Raw genomic sequence first — 21,878 nt, 5'->3', positions numbered from 1 at the left:
GGATATAATTCGTTTTTATAGATATGTGTGCTCAGATTTTTCTGTTAAACTGTCAACACGTATACTTTTGACAAGCAAAAAACTGCAATACATTCTGCTCCCGCGTGATTAAGATATTTTTTTCAGGAGCCCAAAGCACGAAAATAACGAGCAATGCAGCGCGCGAAGAACCGATGAAACTTGGTCTCGGCAAAAATAGACAGACTAAATGACGCCGCTGTCAACGAGCTCAAGCACGAGATCCGTCATGAGCCTCGTGCACTGCGCGTTGCCGGGCGGTGGGGCCCTGTAACCACCTTCAGCTTTCTCCTCGTCGTCGGTATTCTGGTCCTCGTACAAGTCCGGGGCCTCGTCGCTGGTACACGTGCTGATGGGTAGCATGTCGAGAGCTTGACCGAGTCCAAAGCGACTGCAGCGTCGCATCTCGTCGTTCAAGCTTTATCGATATCGATGCCAGTGGCAGAAAATACAATAGCGACATATTAATGGGAAAATAGATGAAAGAGAAAATGACTTACAGCTTCCACATGTGGTCGGGGTCTCTGGTGCAGCTCGGGTTGAGAGCATTGAGCGCCGACATCAAGTGACGATGGTAGTGCTGCAGTAGCGAGGTCATGTGAGCTTTTCTCACGTCACCGCTCGTGGAGCAGTAAAGCACGTAGGCCAAGTCGAGCGCCAGAGAGCCGACTCGCGTCAGTTGAAAGTCCACCAAACAGACAACCTGCGGCGAGCGAAGGCAGAAGGGATGGGAAAAAATGGCGCAGCTCGAGTTATAAGCGCGCTCGGTCGGGCGCGACTTACCTCGGCGTCGGGCACGTCTTTGTCGATGAACAAAAAGTTGTTGGTCCAACAATCGCCGTGACAAAAGACGCTCAGTGGTCCCTGGGTCGAGACGAGCTCGCACATCTCCCGGAAGAAGCGCTTCTCGTCGACGAAAGCTCGGAACTTGGCGATCACCTCGTCCTTCCGGTCGGCGGCCAGTCCGTCGGCCAGCATTTTGAGCGCGTTGCTCGTGGCTATGCGGTAATAAGTGCGGTACCACTCTTTGTTCTCCATTCGGAAGAGAGCCTCCTGCACGGCCTCGTTGCTCTCCGAGCCCGACTCCGAGTCCGAGTTGTCCATCCGCGAGAGTCGCGCGTACGTTTCCGGTCTGTCGAGCGGAGCGTACGTCTCGGTCCTCGTCGCTCTTTCTCCAAATATACAAATTGCAGAGAGTGCAGACTTACCTCAGATCCTTGAGGCTCAAGCTGAGCGCGTGAAAGCCAGCCAGGGCTTTGAGGACGTGCCTCAGGTCGTCGAGCTGCAGGCCCTTGACGCGGTCGGCCATTTTGTAGCCCTTGGGCCGCAGGTCCTCCATGGCGATGAGATCGTGCTGCGCCAGGTAGACCTTGGCCACGCCATTGAAGACCGGCCGACCGTCGGCTTGGAGCTGCGCCAGCTCCGGCCAGACCTTCGTGTAGAACACCACCTCGTTGCGAAAGAGCAGCTCGCTCTTGTAGAGCTCGCGGCGCTCCTTCGACTCGGGCAGCACCTTGTAGATGATGGACTTGCTCCAGGGCTGGCTGGTGCGCCGATTGCGGCCCTGCACCTCCAGCCGGTAAAGCATCGACGTGTAATTGTCGCCGCGCCCGGAGCCCGGGGCCTCGTCCGAGCTCAGGATCTCTATGTCCGGCTCCTCCTTGGCGAACAGCTCGCGCAGTCGCTCCAGCGTCAGTCTCACGCTCTTCGTTTTGCCCGCGAGCACGAGTCGATGGCGAAATTCAGATTTTTACAGATTAGTCAGACTTTTGGATGAAATGTGAGCGATTTTATCATGCCGATTTTTGTGCCGATTTTGCAAGTATATAATCATTTTGAATTAAACCAAATAACGGAAGCTCGATTTTCAAATTAGAGTTTCCTGCTACCACGCCTGTATAGGCAGTTAATTAATTTCCAAGCGGGCGTGAAATTGGTAACCGAGGTTAATGATTAAGAAGAAGCGCATATACCAACCCTTTCTTGATCTTCCATAGTTCGCTGGCTATGACACGGAAAGGCGAGGAGAAAGACTATATACGGAACTCAGTGCTCACAAAACGCGCGGAACTAGAACGATCGGCGCTCCGCAGCTAAACTGTCACTCATCCGTATTAACATTACAGAGAGGTTTGCGCGGGCGCGCGAGTTTAAAGGCAGGGAGATGTGCGCTGTGGAGCGTTTTAGAGATGCGTTTAGAGTTCGACTCGACGGCAACTGCGACCAACGACGACGACGACGACGAGGCTGGACTGCGAGTGACCCAATGCAGGAAATGGGCATTTAACTTGTGTGTGCTGCGGGATGTCACAGCATATGGGGATATCTCTCTCACACACACACGCACTCTCCATCTCTATCCATCTCCCTTTGCGCGAGCTGATATAGCACGTCCTACACACACGCGTTTATGCACGCCGATGTTCCGCCGACTACTTACTTGATTTAGCGTAATAAGTACACGTATATCTGGTAATACGCTATTCGAGTGTATCTCTCTCTCTCTCTCTCTCTCTCAAACACTTTTCAAGGGACAAGGACATTGATATGTCTATCGCCCGATCTCTCGTAAACTAGTGGCAACCCCAGTTGCAGAATGCTGAGCAATAAAACGGAGAGCAGATTTTTGTTACATACGTGCTTATAATTTTATTTATATCCATACGCTTTATTATTTGCCTACGGTGCGTTTTAAAACATTTATAACAAAGTATACATGCATATTATATTATGCATTACAACATCATTCTCATTGGTTCACGCTAACGACGAGTCAACTACTTTTATATGTACATGCCTTACAAAATTTTATGAAAAACCAAAAATTTACACATCTGCTGTTGGATTCTTAATCGCTGTTCTCAATTTTTCGTTCAATCTAGATTGGCTCATTGATCCACTGACTAACTCGTCTAATTTTCTCTCCTGAGATTCACTTAGTGGCAAAATTTCCACCATGGTTTTTGACATTTCAGTCACTTCGGAAAAACCACTCTCGCTGGCGTATTCTATGGCAAGCTGAAAAAGCATTGGAATCATTATAAATGTTTAGTTTAAGACAAACATATATTTCGGTTCGTTTTGAGCGAATATCAAAACTTCTACTGAATATTTTTCTAATGAGTTCCATAATATGCTCGAAAAGATCGCTATACAGTCATTTAGAAAAACGTTCAATAATGTCTCAGAAAACAAGTTTGATAATGTGTATTTACACTCTCATTCTTAAATTTTATGATAAAAGATATTGAAAAAATAACTCACCATCGCCGCTTCAGTGTGACCACGATCGATAGCAGCCTTGAATAATTCCTGCAGATCTAAGAAGCTAATATTGCCCATTGTACTGTCAGGAGATTTTACGAGGAAGTTCAATATATCGAGCATTTTTTCAAATTCATTACCACGCACTAACAACACAGACATGTTACCAAACACATCGGCAGGCCACATATAACGTTGGACTCTTCGTTGATTTGACTCCTAATAAAAGGTTCAGATTAAATATAGTTTACTTGAAGAAATTAAATAAGTGTTACAAAAATTATTTACTTGAATATGAGTCCAAACAGTCCAAGCCATTTCAGCATATTGTTTATGCAGCGGTGAATCTTTTTCTTTCGGTGAACAGTGTTTAACCATTAATCTGAAAGTGAGTTTCATAATCTGATGCCTATCTAACATATCAAATTGAACCATTTGTGACATCAATTTTGGTAAATGATGAATAGCAAGAGATTTTTCATTGAGTTCTAACATTTCAACAATATTTCTCATTACAGCTGGCTCAGGAATATACACATTGGGAACCAAAGTATCATAAATATTCATAAATACTTCTAGTGTTTCACTCATGAGTATAAGTTGTAAATAATTACGATAGTATACGCTTTCCTAAAAATTTATCAAAATTTTTGTTTTAGATTTCATAACTTTGAGAAGGATTGCAGCACTTACTTTCAGTCGACCACCAATGAATTTATAGTTGTCTTTTGTGAGAAGAAGTTTGTGCAGTCGATGTCCTGCCTCCATATTTTGAATATGATGTGCAGCCACCTCCATTGCTTGACCAAAAAATGCTCTATCTGCTGGGTCTTGCATTTCAAATTCAGATTTTGCTTCTAACTCATCTAGTATTTCTAATAAAATATGACTGGTGGGACCATCTACAAAAAATGTAGGAGTAAAATATAGTTAAGATGATTAACAAGTTGTTAACTTACTTTGCCGGCAGAAAATTAACAATAAATAATAGTAAGTTCCCAGACTTGGCGTAATTCCAAAATTTTTGAATTCAGTCAGAATATCAAGAGATAAAGTTTTGCTCAAACCCTGAGTTTGTAAAGTTGATATACTTTTGAGCATTGAATTCAATGTTCCAACATTAGGTCGTAAAGGTTGCTTAACCATATCTTGTAAGAGAGTAAGTAAAAGAGCTTTACGCTCTTCATTATTATCTTTCAATAGTGGAACAATCTGCATAAGCATATTGTATGCTGATACTGAAATAGGTATATTTTTCTGCAAACATTCTTCATAAAGTTTCCAAGCCCTGTCAACCTAGAATGAGACATATTTATATGTTTATACTTCAAAAAATTGTAAGATAATAAAAATATAAATTTTTTACTTTTAAATACTTTGCTGTGCCACTAATTAAAGCACTATAAGCTTGAGGAGCCGTTTCAGGATCATTTCTTAATTCCCCAAAAATAGCTTCAATCTCTGCAGTTTCCCTGTAAATAAGGCACAAATAACAGCCACAATAAAATCACTGTAACTACAATAAAAATAAAATTTTTACTAACATCCATATATTTTTTGATATTTCTTTTTCTTGTTGATAAGATCTTTCTTCAGTAAACTCTTCTGGAATTTGATCTCCATGACTATTATAAAAACACAACATCTCTAACATGCATTGCTTTGCTGATTTTGAGACATCCTTGTCTAATAAGTTGTATATGTGAATAGCTTCAGTTACTTGACCTTTACTTATAAACTTTAGTAAAATCTCTTCAGTAACCTGATCTTTACTTTCATACTTTTTGGGTGGTAGAAAAGCCTAAAATACATTGATTATTTATTTATAGTAAATTCTGATTATTTTCTATATCCACATATATATTTGAGACCCACTTCAATCAATGGTTCTGATAGCTCACTCGTCAAGAGATCTGGATGTTGTTGCAATATCCACATGGCAGCTTTTTTTCCAGATTCTCGTGAAAGAGAGTAGGTTCGTTTTTTACTCAATGAGTTTGGAATGAGAAAAGGATCATCAATGTACTTGTAGTCTGCAGCAGTAGGATCTCTATGAATAGTAGTTTCTAATGCCTACATACATAGAAGAAATTAATTTAAAAAAATTTAAAAAGTTTACTACAAAACTGAAATAGATATTTACTTCAAGTATATCAGTAGGTCCTCGTTCTATCCTGTCAGGTATTTTAATGGGATTGCTAGAAGATGTCCTAGCTGACACACTTGCTAAAGCTTGGATCTGCAGTAAAGCATTACCAGCCACTTTGCTGCAATTAACAAAAATCACATCATGTTTTAAGAAAGGAAATTTCTGTTTATATAGTAATTGAAATTATTCAACAAAATGACAACTGATAAACTACATGAACAAGAACCTATCAATTGCTTACCGATCAAATAATTTGCTAATGAGCGAATTCATGATGAATATTTTACAATTTTCGAGTTAAAGCGATAAAATTGAAAAACCTAAAGATTCATCACATATATGTTCTTTCAGAAGTCTGTAACTTATAGGTTAGGTGCCATCGCGAAAATGCCGAGTGCCGAGCCGACGACAATATGCAGCAGACAATCCATCGCAGTAACCCGCAAAATTCGAATATTCAAATTAATTGGTTCTACGCAAAACCACTGTAGCTATTATAATTATCATTATCATATATTATGAATATATAAGTGAGATCTAGTCGTCATTAACATTAGGCTATAATTATGTAATTTTCCTTTTGATTTTAAGCTTCAGAGCGATTAAATGTAGTGTTCCATGATTTTTTCATATTAATGAAAATTTGTTCGTTGCAGTAGTTGAAACTTGCAATGGAATTTCTTCACTTTCACTAAATAAGATTTTTTGAGAAACTAATAGATAAAATTCAGTAAGACATAACTAGTGCTGATTTCAATTACTTTTATAAATGTCGCGAGGTTTCAAAGATTAAAAAAGTATATTTCAGGTTTTCATAAAAATTAAAGTTATATATTAGTTTTTTATTTTTATTTTTTATTAATTAATAATATGCACATCTTAGTATTACATAATGATATTAATTAAATTAGTTAAACTATATCAATAATATACACATATAGTTTTCGTGAGCTTTTAAGTTCACAATTACTATTACAATTTCTATAACATATTCTAATATTAAAATATATTGAATTAAGATGGAATAAAAAAAAATTATCTTCTATTAGTTTTGCCCACACCACGTTTACCAGAGAACAAATGCTTAGGCATTTTGTTACCAATAAATCTATCAGCTTCTCCCTTAAGACCTTTAGGACCAACTTTCTTGCTGATAGCTTTGTGGGCAATGTTCTTGAGTCTGAACTTCATCTCATCATTTGCAACACCCATTTCATCTCTGGGTGCTCTTGAATTGCTACGAGCTCTCGAAACATCCATGCGTTGTCTCTTATTTTCAGTATTTCTAGACTCTGACCTACCTCTCTTCTTTGTCTTGGTGAAATGAGCCTAAAAGAAATCATTGATTTAATGACATGCAATCAACAAATTATTTTTATTCCAATTCGGAAAAGTTAATTTAGATAAAAAGATGCTCTTACATTTTCAGTGTCTTCCATATCAACACCAAGATCCTCCATTTCATTTTTCAATCTGGATACTGATCTACCACGAGACTTAGCTGGAGCAGTACGCGGTATTACGGGCTTTGTACACTGCTTATTAATCAAAGCTTCATCTTTCAGAAGGAATTTTTTTTCACGAATCTGCATAGCCAACTCACGGACTTCTTTCAAAGTCTCAGTCATAGGTGGGAGTTTCATGTCGTACATACCAGCTACAACTCGTAACTCTTCTTCTTGCTCTAGCTCTGTAAGTTTCTGGAAAAAATATATATATATATTTATTGCCATGAAAATTTTATAAAGTCAAAATGATCATTGATATCAACTTACATCAAATATTTCAGGGTCAATATAATCTGCTATATTATGACCTTCCCAAATTTCAGGTATAATATCATATTTCTGATCTCCTTCAATATCATACTTCTTCTTTAAGTCAAGAACATAATCATCACCCTCTTCTTCTTCAATTTGGCGTTCCAATTTTTTGGCTCTCACAGGCCTTTGTCCTGATTGTTTTCGTTGCAAAACAGCTTCTGGTATGCATGGTGGTCGAAGTTTATGATCTCTTGGTACAGGCTGAGCAACATGTAATCGAGATAGTAAGCTATCGATTTTTTTGGTTTTAACTTTTTGATCAACTCTGTAGGATAACAATCTTTCACATGCTTCTTCTTTAACTTTCATTACACCTTCTTGATTAGCAGTGCTCATCTCCATGACAGGGATATTTTCATCATCTTCTAGTTCTTTTAAAACACTGCGTTTTTCTTTAGGAAGATCATTTAAGCTCACAATGTCAGATTTGTTGCAAACAACAATTAAAGGTTTGTTTTGGAACAAAGGTTTAATTGATTCAAACAATCTCATCTGTTCCTCTAAAGCATGTCCGCACTCTTCAGAAATGTCAAAAAAGTAGAGTATAGCAGCTCTCAAGTGAGCCAAGGCAGTAACAGATTGCATTTCTATTACATTTCTCTCTTCCAAAGGATGATCTAAGATACCAGGAGTATCAATTATTTGCCAAGGTAAATATTTATAATCTGTGTGACCAACAAATAAAGATTTAGTCGTGCCTGCATATGGTTGCACATCAACATCTGCTCTAGTAATCTGAAAATTGAAATTAATTTTGTCATTTATTTAATATATCTAAAATTTTCAATTGTAACATGAACAAATGATTTCTTACTTTATTCATGAAGCTAGATTTTCCAACATTGGGAAATCCACAAATAATAATTGTTCTGGTATAAGGATCAATGCTAGGCAATCTTGCCAAATGCTGTCTGACTTGCTCCAAATAAGTCAAATTAGCTCCTTGCCTTTTGGTAATAGTTACCATACGTCCCAAGGCAGCCTTTTTAAGCACTTTGCAGCGATAAAGTGAATCACCATATTTCATGTAACGAACATACTCCTTGGCAACACTAAAATCATATAATTATAAATCATAAAATCTTTTATAATACTGGTATAAAACTGGTATAAAATAAACATTGTATTGATAACTTACTTATCAATTAAGCTTCTGGCCTTGTTGAGCTGACCCAGAGCTAGTTTAAAGTGATCCTTGTCATACAAGACATTGATAAGATCGGTATAAAAAGGATGAACATCGTCCAACTTTGGGAAATCTCGAATAATTTGACTAAGCTTATCGTGCAGTGTCTGTTGTGCAAATTTAACTTTGCGAGTGTAAAATTGACGAATACGCGATACGGCATAACCCTTATGGACAACAGTTGGAGTTTTTCTTTGTGTCTTAGAAAGCACAATATCTATCAAATCCTAAAAGTTATAATAATCATTAGAACATGTGGTCTTGAGAATAACCTAAATATGTAGGTAATAAAAAATTGACTAAATTTACCTTAGCTGGTGGAACAACCACAATTTTTTTAAAATTGTAAAGCGCCATGATTATAGCAAAGAATTACCAACAATGTTGGTAAAAAAATTGAAGAAGGAATTTATCAAACTGTAATCAAACTGTTGTAAAAGGCATGCAAGTGCCTTGGGCACGTGTATAATTCAAGGCAGTCGCCGGCCAAGGAGGGGTTATACAGTTCACAGACTACAGTAGCGTAAGCGTAAGGAATGGAGTGGTGGCAGGCGGGCGTGAAATGAAACATGAGTGAATCGACGGGCTACCTCCAGTGCGGCGTTTTAGTGCTCTCTTGAACACGAGAGGGAAATTCAAATTTATTTTTTGATGCTATTTTTAATAATTGCTATTCATAATCTCAAAAACAAACAACTAAGGACAAAAATAATTCGATCGAACAATGAAACCATCAATCCTGTGCCGGATCTTTTCGTTTATCGTTCAAATACCAGTGCACTCTACTCGCCAAGTTCACTGACCGCGCTAACCATTCTGCACCAGATGATGACAGAAACTCACCGCGTTCCACGATTTCATCAATTCTATTGTTCATTACCTACTCTAATAACTAAGGCGAATGAAAATTATAGGTATCTTTTTTTTAGTTTTTTAAATTCGAATGAACTGTTAAAGAAATTTAAAAAAAAGTGGGAAACAGTGCGATTGTGAGTATATTTTACTGCGTTTTGATCAGATTACTATAATGTGTAAGATCTTAGTCCTAGATCTCTTCTCAGATTACTTATATAATTTTTTAATGAATGCTATTTTCTACTGAAATTATTGTGAAAAAGTCATCATTTTAATTAAAAACATTAATTTTCGGGGACTCGGCCTACATATTTTGGTGCTAAATTACGTAATGCGCTAATTTCGAAAAGATCGATTTCGCTCTGCATAATGAGTGCCTGTATAATTGACTCCAAAGACTCAAATGTGACTTTAATAATTTAAAGAGCGTGTTATTTGTTTCCAAGTCATTCTATTGTCCATAATTTCTAGTGATAATAAATGTTTAACTAATGTTTCATCCTTTCGATCATTATTCTGCATTAAGACCCGAGCTTCAAGCGCTACTCATCGAATTGCAATTAAATATTGAAAAATTTGAGTGCTCGCTCGAGAAAGGGATGAATTTGATTGAGGTGTCAGGAACCGTTCAAATTCGACCAAAATAGTTGCAGAGCGGGCGCGAGAGTCCCGTGAGATGTGATTTCGCGGCTCGCGCGCATCGTTCGCAGTGGCGTCGGCACCGACACTTATTGCGGCTTGTGCGTGCCTGGCGAGTGGCGACATTCTGTATATGCTAAATGCGCTCGCAGGCTGTGCCAATACCGCTGCATAAACACATATAGATATACGGATTACATCAACGTATAGGATATTACATGAGCATCGCAGACTGCGAAATCTACACTGACATTCCGATTGCGAGGAAAATTTTATAACGGGTTTGCAAAACGTCATCGTTGACATATTCACTTACGTGGCAAAATATGCCATACTCCGAAGAGCACATTCGCCAGAAGCTGCAAAAGGAGCTCGAGCCTCTGCACCTCGTGAGTACATTTCACCTATCAAAACTAACGCCTCGAGCGTCTAATCACTTAGCATGTAAGCTAGTTCATCACGGGCAAACGACGCCAACCATATAACCTCACTTTTACAGCTCATGCGCTAGATATTTTTGTACAAAATTTATCTTCTACTACCTTCCACTTCTTCGTAAAAGAAAGACTATAAAGCAATTAACCGTTCGAGGATTAGTGCATTTACCGAAGCTATCTAATAAAGCAATAATGCGAGAACGAGAGAGCCGAAGTAGTAAAGTCGACCATCACCACCAACAACAACAGAATCTCGATCAGCAGGCCAAAAATCATGAAAAAGAAACCGGTGGCTTTGCATCGGAGTTTTTACTGACTTCTTTCATTGTTTTTCACGCTCTGCTTTTGAGATGGTGCGTTTCTTATCATCCTTATAGTGGAGCTGGCACACCTCCAATGTTTGGGGATTATGAAGCCCAGAGGCACTGGCAAGAAATTACGTTGAACCTACCCATTTCTCAGTGGTATTCAAATTCTACAGATAATGATTTACAATACTGGGGATTGGATTATCCTCCAATAACTGCTTATCATAGCTATTTACTGGCAAAAGTTGCTGAAATTTTTGACCCAGACTCTGTAAAACTACATCAATCCAGAGGCCATGAATCTTCAACTCACAAGTACTTTATGAGACTGTCTGTTTTAGCCATTGACCTACTGATTTTTATTCCAGTTATTATTTATTTTGCTTTTGCCATATTACCTATTCTTGACTGCAAAAATAAGAAACAACTTGAAAAAGTTGAAAAGAGAGAATTCCTTTGGTTCAAAAAAAAACATTATTTTTTGGCTACAGTTCTTTTTTACCCTGGTTTGATTTTGATTGATTATGGACACTTCCAGTATAACTGTGTATCACTTGGACTCTTTATTGTTTCTGTTTCTGCACTTTTCCAAGGTTCCATGGCTATTAGTTCTTTCTTTTTTGTTTTGGCATTGAATTATAAACAAATGGAGCTGTACCATGCTCTTCCATGTTTTTTTTACATCCTTGGAATTAATATGCCAGGAAAAAGAAAACCACTTCTTACTTGTTTAAGGTCATTAATATGTGTGTCATTAACAGTTATTGTAACTTTTGGTTTAATTTGGGCACCATTTTTGACAGATCGCAAAGTTTTTATGGATACTGTCTTGAGATTATTTCCACTTACAAGAGGTATCTTTGAAGATAAAGTAGCCAATGTTTGGTGTGCTATCAATGTAATCTATAAATTAAGGAATAACTTTACAAACCTACAATTAGCTCAAATATGTCTTGTTTCAACAACTGCTGCATTATTGCCTAGTAGTTTGGATTTATTTTTTAGACCCTCCAGAGAAAAGTTTTTGCTAGCTCTCATTAATTCTTCTTTATCTTTCTTTTTGTTTTCTTTTCAAGTACATGAAAAGTCTATTTTATTAGTTAGCTTACCTGTTTTACTTCATTTCATAAAAGATCCATTACCATGCTTTTGGTTTCTTATTATTTCTGTATTTAGCATGTTACCTTTGTTAATCAAGGATGGTCTTTATACTGCTTATTTTGCTACATTAATATTTTTTATTGTTTCTGTATACTGTATGTGGTTTGAATCAAAAATCAGTGATTTAATAAAAACTAAAACAGAGAAACAAGAGGAAAAATCAACACTAAAGAAAGTCAAAGTGAAGAAAAATCCAATTACATTATCAAACAATGATATTTACATAAATATTTTGTATGGAATCTCCATATTAGGTGTATTAATTTTATCACTTTGTGCAAAGTTCTTAAAAGCACCAAAAAAATATCCTGATCTATATTCTCTACTTATATCTATCTATTCTTGTGGTCACTTTGTAGTATTTTTGATATACTTTAATTACAAGCAGTTTTATGCAACCACTGTGCCAGCTAGAAAATACAAAGTTAAATAAACTTTTTAAAAAAGAGTAATATTAAGATCAACTAATGCCACAAAATAATGAAGAGTGATATAAAATTACAAACAAGCACATGCATTAATATATTGTACCATTTACAAAATAATCAATAACAGTAATAATATATTTCTTTTTAGTGATCTTAAAAATCTTTTTCTATTAAATTTTAGAGATTTTTTTCAATTTTTTACTTAGTAAATGAAACCTAAAAGTTCTAAACTTGACCATATATACAAATGAAAGCATTCATATATTATATATATTGAAATACATGTGTAAGAGCTTGAATAAGTGCTGAATGTGTGTAATAGTTTGTTGCAAATTATGTGCAACAAATTAAACAATGTTTATAATGGTTGTGCTATATACCAAAAAATATACATATTTAATATGTACATGTATGTATGAGTATGTGTGAGGTTTTATGTACTTATACATAATATTAAGATCAGTGTACTCTTCTCAAGAGATCATTGATATACATGACAATGTAACATTATGTCCTCTGAGCTAATGTATTTACATGGAAATTGTCGTCAATAAAAAACGAAGCTCTCCTCAGCTATGTATAAGAATTGAATACATTTTTCTTGTTCCTTTCACTTTCAAGATCAAGATCAAAATCAAGATTATATCAATCGCGCTCATTATTCATAACTTCCGATTCGTTTTTTTTTCACTTTTATTTTCTGGGAGTATATTCGAAAGTTTCGGTTTAGTTATTTTTGCCATTTGTACTTCGGAGGAGTAGTATTCGCATACGTCGTTTCTGTTACAGACAGTTGAGGATCAGTCGGACGGTTGCGGCGGTAAATTTTCAGTACTCGTTGTGTCTGAGAAATTTGCGGGCAAAACTCTCCTCCAGCGGCACAGGTAATGTATTTTTTTTTTAATAAAAATTTGTTGATAAATTTGAAAAACGAATACTTGTCGTTCTCACGCAACATTTTCGATGGCACAGGCTTGTCAATGGAATCCTAGAAGAAGAACTAAAAGACATTCATGCCTTCTCGCAGAAAACGTTAACACCAGAACAGTGGGAAAAACAAAAAGAACAAGCTTAATAAAAAAATTTAAGCAAAATGATATCCTTCAAAATTTCTGCGCCCGGCAAAGTGATTCTTTTTGGTGAACATGCAGTCGTTTATGGAAAAACTGCTCTGGCAGCCAGTGTTAATCTTCGCAGCCATCTATATTTTTCGGAGCTTGCATCTTCATCGGAAAATCACGTTCACATAGATATGCCCTTGGTATCTTTAAACAAGAAAGTGCCATTATCATTGATACGCTCGAATCTTCTAGCTCCTGATTTTCCAATTCTATCGATCGTTGGACACGACATATTTTACGATAAAATCGAAGCTTTCGTTAAGCTTTTGGAGTGTGCAGATCCACGTCAGTTCCACAGCCTCTTGTGTTTATTCTATGCTTTGACTCAAACAGTACAAGACCGAGGATTAACAGTCAAACCATTCAAGATAAAACTTGAGACGGAGTTACCGATCGGCGCAGGTGCTGGTAGTTCTGCTTCCTTCGCCGTCTGCTTGACTGCAGCCTTCATTCAATGGGCTCGACTTCAATCTCCAGAAGCCGATGCTGCGTCGCTGTCTTCCTTCGATTTTGAAACTCTTGGTCAAGTGTCGACTCACGCCTACAACTGCGAGAAGATAATGCACGGCCGGCCGTCCGGCATAGACAATAGTGTCTGTACATATGGTGCTGTTATTCAGTTTCAACGTAACGAACCAATCAAGTGTCGCACACTCGGTGATAAACAGTTTCGTGCTTTGCTTGTTGATACCAAAGTTGGTCGTAGTACCAAAGATCTCGTTGCGCGGCTTGCTCAATTAAAGAGCTCTTATCCACAAATTTTCGATAAAGTTATCAATGCAATCGACGAAGTTTCACTTTGCGCGATCGATTTATTTCACAGAATGGAGAGCTTGGATGAGTGTTCGGACCGTATGGAAATAGAATGCAAAGAATTGATGGTGAGTTTATTTACATTGACAATTTTTCAAATAGCATCAGTTAATGCAAGACAGAAAATAACGTAACAAATGTTCACTTTACAGAATTTAATTCATATCAATCAAGGACTTCTGAACACTTGCCAAGTATCTCATGCTTCTCTCGACACCATCTGTATAATAGCTAGAAATCATGGATTAGCCGCGAAACTTACAGGCGCTGGTGGCGGTGGATTCGCGTATGTTCTTATACCGCCTTATGAATCTCACGATAAAGTGCAGAAATTAAACTCTGAACTTGTATCTAATGGTTTTTCTGTTACCGAAACAATTCTAGGAGGTTCGGGTGTACAAATTCACTCTGTTTAATATATTTATAAGATATATGTTGGATGCAAAATTTAGAAGCTTAACATTTTGTATAATATTTTTTTATTGTTCTTAATTTTTTGCACAAGTTCTGGTGTTTGTATTTTAATTTTTAAAATTATGTTTACATTTATTAAGATAAAAAAATACCTTTTTACAAACAGTTTCATTTTTGTACAATTTCCTTTAAAATTCCAAATCTCTAGAATTCATACCTTAATTGAATTTTCATTATAGTTTTTTAGATTGATCAATTAATTTTTGTCTATTTTATTTGTTTTATAAAAATATTATTTACTAACAATTTTTTTTAAGTTAATTTTCATTTTACTCAAGCGCATTAATATTTCAATTTGAAAAATATCTTTCTCATATTTAAAAACTATAAAGAAAATATAACTAACATTATTCTTGGATAAATTACTCCATACAATTATGCTTTGTCTTGTTTAAAAAGGATATGGGACTTCTTAAACATTTCCTCAATTTTTATAAAAATTCTTAGAGACATAAATATGTATACATACTTTACATATTATATAACTAATATAATAGCGATTTATTCGCTGCTTCAGCAAACTTATAATCTTAAATACCAAATAATATGGTAATAAGGTAGATTATAATAATAAATCTAATTAATACATCTGAGCTTCTAATAGTAAAGTGATGAATATCAAAACAATTTTTGATATATAATACATGATATGATACTACTAACAAATTACTTGAATATGTCCGAAATCAGTAAAAAAATTGTTTGACTAGGTGCTTTTAAATTACTAACTAATGACATTCAACTGAAACAAATGAGATGTAGCTTACAACTATTTGTACAAATATTTACAATAATCACGCAGACTCGAAAACTGCACTAGGCCTTCTTTCCGTAAATGTTACACCATTTAATATTGCACTATCCATTTCTGTAATACTATCATCATCGTATTCATAATTAATATTTGTAATGGTTGTTCCTTCTTGCGATCTTGCTTCCGATAGCCATTCGATAATTTCATGAATGTACATTCTTCTTTGCAATACTTCTCGAGTTCGTGGTCTTGTACCTATGAATACAGCATCGGACTAAAATAAAATTAAAAATTGATGTAAATTCTGCTTTTGAATAAAATTAATTTTGTCGTGATAGTTTCAAACACTTACGCCTGCAGGTAAAAATTCACGCGTTCGTTCCAACAAATTGTAATCTCCAATCATTGATTGTAACTCAGTATGCTTTAATTCAACTTCTTCGTGTAACATTTTTTCCTCTGAAAATTGTATTAAATAATAATAGATAAATTTAATAATTTTGATTTTATATTATTTCATATTCATGCCTTACCGTCACGTTTTGTGGTTGATCTTTTATATTGAATTCTGAATCTAAAAGCTTCGAGAAAACTGGACACAACTATCGTTAAAACAATCATAGTAACCAAGTAGAATATCATAAAATATGCTCTTGTATATGTTCCAACAGTAATAGCATATGCATTCATTAGAATGAACCAATTGTTGACCACAGTTAACTCGAATAATGTCATACCACTAGCCAATAAATTATCAAAAGTATTCAAGTAATAATATCCCAAACTAGTTGTTTCATTTATTGAGTATTTATAAAAATCTTCAACTGTAGTATTTCTGAAATAAAAATTTGGTAACTTCAAAATTTATTTCCGTAATCTAAAACATAGAATGTAACTTGTCCCACATACTTGCAACAGTTTCTCATATCATGACCAGAGAAGAGCTCCATTCCAATGATTGCAAAGAAGTAGTACAATACAAGCATCACAATCGCAGTCGACAGCATCAATGGTGTTAAAATAACTAGAGTTCCAAAAACGTCACGATAACGTTTTTTCATTTTGAATAATCTTAAAGTCCTAAGTGGACGAAATACGACAAACAATACAGCACTAGGGAAAAATGTGAGTACACAAGCTGATACCAATACCATCATTGATGTACTCAAATCAAATAAATTCCAACCAGAATTTAAATATCCTCGCACACCAAGTCCCAGTACTTTTGTTAACGCTTCAGCAGCAAATACTGAAATATTTTATGCAAATTAATCATTTGACCGTCATGAAAAAATAACGTTCATACGTACAGCCACCAAATACAAACGTATCCCAACTGGCTGCAAATAAATGAGCTGACTTTTCTCTATCAGTTTCTGGTTCAATAAGACGAGTTATCATGGCCACTGCATTTCCGACGATTATAGTATCTATAAAAGTTATAAAATTTATAGATATTGTCAATGATTTTCTAAACATATTCCAGCATTTTAATTTTCTGTGAACTTACAAACTAGACTCTCATAATACGACCAATTCACGATAGTATGAGCACTTTGACACAAAATTTGCATTGGTTTCCAAACCATTTTGTACCATGGAATACTGGTATAGTGCAAATCCCACTTTAAAACAGTGGCGTCGTAAATGTTGAGGAATTCATCAGACGTAAGGTATCCACTTCCGGATGTATTCAGATATCGAAACATCAAAACAACATCTAATACATCTAGAAAAATATATTTAGGCTTGTAGAAAAATGATAAGCTAAATTTTCGAAGGAGTAGCTACTAGTAATCTTACTCTTTTGTGGGGCGTAATAGCGCATCAACCCTTCGAACTGTTTAAAGAGCATTTGATCAGGCGTTTGTTTGGAAACTAAAAGTTTAAAGGCATGCTGACACGCTTTTCGTTTGTGAAGAAATAATTTTTTAAACTTGTCGCGTTCGGCCGATGTGAAGGTTTCATTTACAACCGCTAACATGAGATTCATCATTACATAAAGCATCGTACATATGTACGATACAAAATAAATGCCATACCATTTACTTAGTGAAAATGACTCCATCATTACATCTGGAAAACTAAATATAATATTAATAAAATTTTTGTAATTATAAAATACTTTTTGATTGCAATACTTCGATAATGCCGTACTTTGCAGTTGTCAACAAAACAAAAAGACTAACGAAGCTGTCTTGTAAAGTTGCAAAATTTCTGTTTATTTCATAAAACAAGTAATATCCTAGAACCATGTAAGTCGTCATAAAAAACAATAAAAGTCCCAACATATCCAGTATAGGTGGAAGCGTTTGCAAAATTTGACGCACGAAGCGACGAACATTTCCACAGTACTTAGTGTCAATCAAAAATATCGGACGTAACGCCCGTGTTACTCGATAATGTGATGATTGACGCACCAAAACGATCAGAACTTCGATAAACATTACAAAAAGAGTAATGCACTGCAATAGAAATTAATTTTTATTTTATCTTTTGAATTCAACACAATCTGTATTATTTATCAGATCAAATAATTCATATTTTATCGCTAAAATAACTGTAACTATTGAATGAATTTTTTTTTTTTTTTAATTTAAAAAACAATTTTTATAGAATTTCGATTTCATGCAACAAAATTATTTCGGAGCATGTTAAAAATGTATATATTAAACAAAAATATTAGATTGATACTGGATTTGACTGGTAATGTCTGTCTATGACTCATTTCTTAATTGCATAAGAATCTCATTTACTAAAGTATGCATAGATACATAAATAGAAACATTAGAAGTATTATTTTCCATGTAAATATTTCATGAACTTCAAGCTTTTTATAAATTCATTCTATTCATTCATTAGTTACAATGTTAACTATTTGATTACCTTCAACATTGTTCTTTTATGTTTTAACATTGTACCCCATCCAATCCATCTTAGCTTTAAGGCTAGCTCAACACCTATTGTCATGAGAGCTAAGAGTTCAATAGTGGCATGAGACCAAACTGGAAGCTATTAAGTTAATATTATTAATTTCAAATTATATCAAATAATTTTTAAAAATTATTAAACTATTTATATGTACTTGAAAGAGAGGTACAGCTGGTTCTTCAACAAAAGCCAAGGCCAACAAAATTAAAGAAGTAAAAAGATCAAGGCCATAATACCAACTATTATGAACTAACAAATACGCTGGCAAATCTTCTGGGTGTCTGGGATGCGAGTCAAATTTTTCATTGTTTCTACCTTCCTGTAAATCAAAGAATTATGCTTACTTCTCAATTGATGACTTAACAATTGAAATTCACACTAGTGCTTTACCTCAAGAAAAATAGCTGCTTCATGATAATTCATCTCCCAATACATGTCTGGATCAAAGTTGGCACCAGGATTGCGAGAAAGCAAGGCATTCTCGGAAAGTACATGAGATTCAATATCAGGAACATTCCTGCGACTGGATCCATTTGGATTATCCATTGTATGATGTAAAGAAATCTTCATCCGGCTGTCTGGGAAAGGGCAAGACAACATAGATCCATATTCTAAAAAAACATTAAAAGCAAGCAGTGCTATGAACTGAGCGTGCTAACATTTAAGTAAGGAATATTTAAGAATGGCAATTGACGTTGATATACTGTTTGAAAATCTGAATGATTTCACTTTAGTTACTCTATATAGAGATAAATTAAACTACATGTAATAAACTCTTCTAAATAAACGTTCAAAAGATATGACAAACAAATTATTATTCCACGAAAGGGGCACGTAAATGATTGACAAAGTATTCACTGATTCAGCAAAAGGGTAGATACACTGAAAGAACTAGTAAGAACTACAAGAAGACACATATTTCACTTTTATTATAAGAGTACTTTCCACTCGCAAGTTTTTTGTTGTCTGACTCACACGAGAACTCCGATTGCACACGCGTTCACTTAAATAAATAGAATACAATTACAAATTTGTATGTACAGTTACATTATACTCTTGCTATCAACACTTGTTCAAATTTACTTTTGTCTCGCGAATTAAAGGGAGTAGCTGAAAAGAATTTTATTATACTCACTGAAGTACAATGGGGGCAAGCGCGCCATTTGGATACAGAAAATTATTCAGCTTTGTAATTATTAATAAACGTGTAATTTGCTTGTAAATTAGAATCAGTAGGTCGCCGCGTATCGTAAATAATTAGCTAAAGAGCGAAGCATAAATCGCGTTACGTGCATTACAAGGTGAGATAGACATATATCATTGACACGCAAAAAAAAATAAGCACAAAAATGGTATGCACAGAGAATCAGCGATATCCATCTGTCGAAATGTCTGACGTAAATGCGTTATCTCTTATCAGAATTAGACCGATTGCGTGCATTTAAATATACCTATATTTAATTTTTTATCCTCAAATCTCGATGAGATTATCGTCTCTCCCACTCGAGCCTAAGACGTAATAGGCAGTCATCGCAGGTGGTTTATAAACAGCAGCACGGCGCACTACTTATTATTCACAATGAGATCTGCACAGCAGAAATTAAAGCATCAGCTCGAATCGAGAAGGTGCAGCTAAGTATTACACATTAAAACGTTCAGCAGGAGGAAGTCTAGCAGCAGACAACAAGCAGCGCGCATAATCATATGAGTAGATGATATAGGTAGGTATACGATGTAAAAGAGAAACTGGTATACAGGTTCATACGCGGAGAGAAGGTGGATAGCTGTCAAACTCACTGGAGCTACTGCTGCTGCTGCTGGTGCAGGCCGCTGCAGGCGCATCGATTCTCCTCGAGGGCCAGTTGTCGTTGAAACGTTGATAAGCATCGGCCGATGAGCTGGCGTCCGTATTGTCGTCGTGGTCGAAATTGTTAGCAACATTGCGCCCGTCCATGTCTGCGACCATTAACAAGGCGCATTGTAATATTAACAAAATGAAAATGAAGGAAAAGGAAAAATTTAAGAGCTATAAAATGATGTTGACCGAGCTGCGAGATAAGAGGAGGAGAGTAATAATTGGACGTACGGCTGGTTGTTGTTGTGGCCGCTGCAGCCACTGACAGGGCGCGCGACGACGATATGCGCGCGCGACGCTAGTTCGAACTCGACTGTTGACGATTAGATGACAGTTAGCCGCTGATCGTCTAACGAGCGCCGAGCATCATGATGATGATGATGTTTACACGAGTGCACGTTCAGTGCAAAATGAGTACATTATATATTATGTGTCTCTAGCGAGATACACTTCTATCTTATATGAGGCTGGAGCCATGATGTACAAATAACTGAGCTGCGCGAGGATGTTTGTGTAGCTGTCTTATCAATTACACGCGCAAAGTCTACTGCAGTTCAAGCACTCGATGCTGCGGGCTGTCCGCGCGGCGATCTCGTATCAATTAACGGCCTAACTCAAATACGATTACATTCGGAACTGGCGCTGTACCGTCAGGCGCGTGTATATATGATGATATTTAGTAACAGTGGTATGAACACTTGGAAAAATAATAACAATAACTGAGCGCGCGCGCGAATTATTTCGAAAACGTAACCGCACGCGAACACGTTTACGTCGAGTCGTGTCTATGCATAGATGCAGGCGAATCGTTACGTAATTAGAGCTGCCTCATGCGTATTCGTTTCTCATACACGTGTGCGGGTGCAACACACCCCGTACAACGTGTGCATTTTAATATATACCGTCGCAACTTTCGTCTGCGGTAATTCGACACGCGGCGTTCGCTTTCGCTCGATACCGCAGCGACGTACCGCGTATCGATGCACCGCGACCAGCTTTATACTTATTCGCCTTAAGAGAATTATTACTCTCTTCGGCATCTATTGATAGAAAATGCGGTGTTTGCAATTTTCGTTGGCTGTTTCGTTCAAAAAGAACTTGGATCGCGTGCTGCACTCCGCAATGCTCGAGGTGCAATATTAATTTTTGTCAACTGCGAGATAAATCGATAAGGTTCTTGCGAAAACTATCGGATCGTGCGCCTGTTATACGTCAGGTGCGCGCGAGCGCGTGCCCGATAACGATCGCGGCTTGCACCTATAAATACACAGCCGTGTTTCTCGGTTCATGCACGCACACATACACACACATATGTATTTTTCAGTCAAGATTACGGAGAAGCAGCACTTGTATGAAGATTCGGAGCTCCATTGTGATTTGATCGTGCCACTGCCATTGACGTCAATCGTCGAGCCACTCGATCGCGCGCCGATCTTGATCGAAAATCGATCCTGTACAAAAATCATATGAATTTGTCGATAACAGGTAGCGCGTGTATATATTATCGTTAGCCAATAACGCATTCAACCGATGATTGATGAATTTGAAAAAAAAAACAACAAAAAAGTCCAAAGCGTCGCGTGCATTGAATTTATACTTATGCAAGCGTATGAGCACGTACGCGCATTATTTCCAAAAAGTCCGTTGCAGTAATTTATGGGC

The 21,878-nt window shown here is 36.5% G+C and overlaps 7 protein-coding genes across 14 annotated transcripts; 3 read left to right on the top strand and 4 right to left on the bottom strand.

Moving 5' to 3' along the window:
* Nucleotides 1–12: 12 nt before the first annotated feature.
* LOC106651656 lies at nt 13–2,260 on the bottom strand. Its single transcript, XM_014370278.2, has 5 exons — nt 1,996–2,260; nt 1,227–1,723; nt 802–1,150; nt 519–721; nt 13–436 (listed from the first exon to the last, which is right to left on the bottom strand). The coding sequence occupies exons 1-5, from the start codon at nt 2,011–2,013 to the stop codon at nt 205–207; spliced, it is 1,299 nt and encodes a 432-aa protein (XP_014225764.1). The 5' UTR covers nt 2,014–2,260; the 3' UTR covers nt 13–204.
* Nucleotides 2,261–2,667: 407 nt separating this feature from the next.
* On the bottom strand, nt 2,668–5,833 carry LOC106651447 (protein PTCD3 homolog, mitochondrial). Its single transcript, XM_014369942.2, has 10 exons — nt 5,673–5,833; nt 5,426–5,549; nt 5,158–5,355; nt 4,827–5,083; nt 4,649–4,754; nt 4,242–4,578; nt 3,976–4,184; nt 3,571–3,912; nt 3,283–3,501; nt 2,668–3,036 (listed from the first exon to the last, which is right to left on the bottom strand). The coding sequence occupies exons 1-10, from the start codon at nt 5,702–5,704 to the stop codon at nt 2,845–2,847; spliced, it is 2,016 nt and encodes a 671-aa protein (XP_014225428.1). The 5' UTR covers nt 5,705–5,833; the 3' UTR covers nt 2,668–2,844.
* Nucleotides 5,834–6,302: 469 nt separating this feature from the next.
* LOC106651445 (nucleolar GTP-binding protein 1) lies at nt 6,303–9,168 on the bottom strand. Its single transcript, XM_014369939.2, has 6 exons — nt 8,750–9,168; nt 8,393–8,667; nt 8,069–8,306; nt 7,207–7,989; nt 6,853–7,131; nt 6,303–6,760 (listed from the first exon to the last, which is right to left on the bottom strand). Exons 1-6 carry the CDS (start codon nt 8,795–8,797, stop codon nt 6,467–6,469), a joined length of 1,917 nt encoding a protein of 638 aa, XP_014225425.1. The 5' UTR covers nt 8,798–9,168; the 3' UTR covers nt 6,303–6,466.
* Nucleotides 9,169–10,237: 1,069 nt separating this feature from the next.
* On the top strand, nt 10,238–12,387 carry LOC111693216 (probable dolichyl pyrophosphate Man9GlcNAc2 alpha-1,3-glucosyltransferase). The gene is made up of 2 exons (XM_014369792.2): nt 10,238–10,323; nt 10,434–12,387. The coding sequence occupies exon 2, from the start codon at nt 10,564–10,566 to the stop codon at nt 12,271–12,273; it is 1,710 nt and encodes a 569-aa protein (XP_014225278.1). The 5' UTR covers nt 10,238–10,323; nt 10,434–10,563; the 3' UTR covers nt 12,274–12,387.
* On the top strand, nt 10,240–13,357 carry LOC106651346 (bolA-like protein 2). Its single transcript, XM_014369793.2, has 3 exons — nt 10,240–10,323; nt 13,058–13,152; nt 13,241–13,357. The coding sequence occupies exons 1-3, from the start codon at nt 10,261–10,263 to the stop codon at nt 13,341–13,343; spliced, it is 261 nt and encodes an 86-aa protein (XP_014225279.1). The 5' UTR covers nt 10,240–10,260; the 3' UTR covers nt 13,344–13,357.
* On the top strand, nt 13,351–14,900 carry LOC106651347 (mevalonate kinase). The gene is made up of 2 exons (XM_014369794.2): nt 13,351–14,270; nt 14,355–14,900. The coding sequence occupies exons 1-2, from the start codon at nt 13,362–13,364 to the stop codon at nt 14,616–14,618; spliced, it is 1,173 nt and encodes a 390-aa protein (XP_014225280.1). The 5' UTR covers nt 13,351–13,361; the 3' UTR covers nt 14,619–14,900.
* Nucleotides 14,901–15,100: 200 nt separating this feature from the next.
* LOC106651571 (two pore calcium channel protein 1-like) lies at nt 15,101–20,826 on the bottom strand. 8 transcript variants are annotated; one of them, XM_014370122.2, is made up of 13 exons: nt 20,448–20,826; nt 20,159–20,317; nt 18,752–18,972; nt 18,516–18,680; nt 18,317–18,442; nt 17,588–17,895; nt 17,234–17,514; nt 16,941–17,159; nt 16,741–16,860; nt 16,340–16,679; nt 15,964–16,265; nt 15,783–15,889; nt 15,101–15,704 (listed from the first exon to the last, which is right to left on the bottom strand). In XM_014370122.2, the coding sequence occupies exons 2-13, from the start codon at nt 20,313–20,315 to the stop codon at nt 15,471–15,473; spliced, it is 2,580 nt and encodes an 859-aa protein (XP_014225608.1). In that variant the 5' UTR covers nt 20,316–20,317; nt 20,448–20,826; the 3' UTR covers nt 15,101–15,470. The 8 variants fall into 8 exon arrangements, with proteins under 8 accessions (XP_014225608.1, XP_014225607.1, XP_014225609.1 ...); XM_014370121.2 differs by lacking the exon at nt 20,448–20,826 and having other exon boundaries at nt 20,159–20,438; XM_014370123.2 differs by lacking the exon at nt 20,448–20,826 and having other exon boundaries at nt 18,752–18,939; nt 20,159–20,438.
* Between the last annotated feature and the right edge of the window lie 1,052 nt (nt 20,827–21,878).

Source organism: Trichogramma pretiosum, unplaced genomic scaffold (genome assembly GCF_000599845.2).
Source record: "Trichogramma pretiosum strain Unisexual culture from Peru unplaced genomic scaffold, Tpre_2.0 scaffold55, whole genome shotgun sequence".
Classification (NCBI taxonomy): domain Eukaryota; kingdom Metazoa; phylum Arthropoda; class Insecta; order Hymenoptera; family Trichogrammatidae; genus Trichogramma; species Trichogramma pretiosum.
This window is presented reverse-complemented; position numbering and strand designations above follow the sequence as displayed.